Here is a 1,101-nt window from a genome sequence, read left to right as displayed (position 1 = left end):
ACGCAGGTGAGGGGACACTGGGAACACGGGGGTCCTTCTGTGCAGGTGTTGCTGCTGTGGGAGGTGTGGGGGCCCTGAGGTGTCACTGTCCCCGTGTCCCCTGCTCCAGGTGTGCCTGTCCCTGCCCCAGGTGTCCCTGTCCCTGTTCAGGTGTCACTGTCCCCATGTCCCCTGCTCCAGGTGTGCCTGTCCTTGTTCAGGTGTCCCTGTCCCTGTTCAGGTGTCCCTGTCCCCGTGTCCCCTGCTCCAGGTGTGCCTGTCCCTGCCCCAGGTGTCCCTGTCCCTGTTCAGGTGTCACTGTCCCCATGTCCCCTGCTCCAGGTGTGCCTGTCCTTGTTCAGGTGTCCCTGTCCCTGTTCAGGTGTCCCTGTCCCCATGTCCCCTGCCCCAGGTGTCCCTGTCCCTGTTCAGGTGTCCCTGTCCCCGTGTCCCTGCCCCAGGTGTCCCTGTCCGTGCTCAGGTGTCCCTGTCCCCGTGTCCCCTGCCCCAGGTGCCGCTGCTGCTGGAGCTGTGGGGTCTCTCTGGGAACGTCACCCGCCTGTGCATCCAGGAGCTGAACCCGCTGCGAACCGCGGACCTCCCCATTGCTGCTGGGAGAGCCACCCGCTGAGAGGTGAGGGACCATGGGGACATGGGGACATGGGGACAGTGCCACCTCCCCATTGCTGCTGGGAGAGCCACCCGCTGAGAGGTGAGGGACCATGGGGCCAATGGGGACATGGGGACAGTGCCACCTCCCCATTGCTGCTGGGAGAGCCACCCGCTGAGAGGTGAGGGACCATGGGGACATGGGGACATGGGGACAGTGCCACCTCCCCATTGCTGCTGGGAGAGCCACCCGCTGAGAGGTGAGGGGACAGGGGACGTTGCTGTCCCCAGGCTGTGACGAGGGCACGCTGGAGCTGTCCCCAGCATACCCTGGGATGGCGACAGTGTCCCCAACCTCGCTGTCCCCAGGGCTGGCAGTCACAGAGCTCTGGGATGATCGAGGGGTGCCCTGGGATGGTGACAGTGTCCCCAACCCCGCTGTCCCCAGGCTGGAGGTGACAGGCCGTGACAAGGGCACCTGGAGCTGTCCCCGAGTCGCAGGCACAGAGCGCC

The 1,101-nt window shown here is 66.0% G+C and overlaps 1 protein-coding gene across 1 annotated transcript in view; it reads left to right on the top strand.

Moving 5' to 3' along the window:
* Positions 1–718: 718 nt before the first annotated feature.
* LOC102035899 (neutral alpha-glucosidase AB-like) overlaps positions 719–1,101 on the top strand; it is a gene marked incomplete at its 3' end in the record, with an annotated part of 10,680 nt that continues 10,297 nt past the window's right edge. Inside the window, exons 1-2 of the mRNA XM_031065790.1 lie at positions 719–770; positions 880–898. Coding sequence (XP_030921650.1) covers positions 719–770; positions 880–898 — 71 coding nt within the window. The remainder of the gene's footprint in view (positions 771–879; positions 899–1,101) is intronic.

Source organism: Geospiza fortis, unplaced genomic scaffold (genome assembly GCF_000277835.1).
Source record: "Geospiza fortis unplaced genomic scaffold, GeoFor_1.0 scaffold1017, whole genome shotgun sequence".
Lineage (NCBI taxonomy): Eukaryota > Metazoa > Chordata > Aves > Passeriformes > Thraupidae > Geospiza > Geospiza fortis.
Note: the sequence above shows the minus strand (reverse complement) of the source record. Positions and strands in the feature narration are given on the sequence as shown.